Source organism: Eimeria mitis, genomic scaffold (assembly GCF_000499745.2).
Source record: "Eimeria mitis Houghton genomic scaffold, Emh_scaff6606, whole genome shotgun sequence".
Lineage (NCBI taxonomy): Eukaryota > Apicomplexa > Conoidasida > Eucoccidiorida > Eimeriidae > Eimeria > Eimeria mitis.
In genome coordinates this window covers 1-1,349 of record NW_013574744.1, presented here as the reverse complement: position 1 = coordinate 1,349, position 1,349 = coordinate 1, and the positions used below count along the sequence as shown (strand labels likewise).

Here is a 1,349-nt window from a genome sequence, read left to right as displayed (position 1 = left end):
GTTGTTCTTGCTTGTATGCGTTCTGGCTACAGAACGCTGCATGGACCTGATGGAGAGAACACAAAAAAATGGAGCCCGCTCCATCCATGAGGCTTAACACAGAAAAAAACACACTGACGGTGACTGCGTTAATAAAAGTGCTATACTGTAGCGTAAGCATACAACTCCGGCACAGCAATATGCCAGCAAAAGCACAGGAGAAAGCAGGAAAAACACGGCTAATTCGTACCTTCCCTGAACGGGGACATTGAGGGAAAGTGCCTTTGCGTGATGCTGAAGCTTCGCAGGCATTTTCTTGTCCGGCAGAAACCACCAACTGTCGAACACCATGTCGATGTCAAAAACCTCATTTAGTTGAAGAGAAACCTGGACAAAAAATCAAAAAGTGAAACAGTCACCAAGGAACAAGTTGAACGAACGAATTCAAAGCCCTGAACAGTTAAAACTTGTCCTCGATTTACAATCAGATCCAACGACTAATTCCACAAGCGGTAGGCTTGTTCAGATCTCCTTACCCGCATCTTGTGCACCTCGTAACTGCGTTTGCTGCCTGGGAGTTTGCGTTTTAGAAGGAGCTGGAACTCCGGCTCCATATCGATGATTTCTTTGAGGGTCAGTCTGGCTGATGCATACAGACTATTGAACGAGAAGTCGCTTATCTTCCACTGCTCCACAGTAATGCAGAAGTTATGCAGTTGGTTGTAAGGAAGCAAAAAGACCTTCAAAGGCCATACAACCAGAGGAGCTGCCAACGGGCGATACTCCCCAGGGCCCAATCTGTAGCCCGGGGTAAACAGAAAGCGGCGACGTAAAGAGCCACGAATTACTCGCTTCCTGAGAGCGCGCAGCAGTACAGAGGGAGCGTCTCCAGGTTTAGAGCCGTACCTGCTTCTATATGTATACCTAGATAAAAAGATATATATGTATATGCAGATAAACATTCATGTGATTCACTGCGAAGTGGTGCGCAGATCCAGTTGAGCCTTTGCGCGACCCTGAAGCAGTCGAGCTAAGATTCAGACACACAGAGGCAAACACGTTCACGCGTACTTGTTAACATGCCCAAAGGTGATGGAGTAGAAAAAGTACTGCTCCTTCGTCTCGAGGTTCATGAAGGAGTTGATGAAAAACGATGACTCCCACATCCGCCTCCTGTCCATGGGGTCTAACGCCTTCGCACGACGGTCCCGCCTCAGCTGTACGGCAGTCGAAAAAAACAAATGCGAAATATTTGCAATGAAACAGACGACAGCTGTGCTTGCAGGGTCGTGAGTTGTCGCTTTCGATTTGCTGATGGGGTGTACTGAAGGTACTGCAGCACCTCACGCGGTCGATCTCTTCAAAGTCTT

At 47.8% G+C, this 1,349-nt stretch overlaps 1 protein-coding gene across 1 annotated transcript in view; it reads right to left on the bottom strand.

Moving 5' to 3' along the window:
- EMH_0088250 (uncharacterized protein) overlaps positions 1-1,160 on the bottom strand; it is a gene marked incomplete at both ends in the record, with an annotated part of 2,297 nt that extends 1,137 nt beyond the window's left edge. Inside the window, 3 exons of the mRNA XM_013501277.1 lie at positions 230-366; positions 516-834; positions 1,051-1,160. Of these exons, the coding sequence (XP_013356731.1) occupies positions 230-366; positions 516-834; positions 1,051-1,160 (566 nt within the window). The remainder of the gene's footprint in view (positions 1-229; positions 367-515; positions 835-1,050) is intronic.
- Between the last annotated feature and the right edge of the window lie 189 nt (positions 1,161-1,349).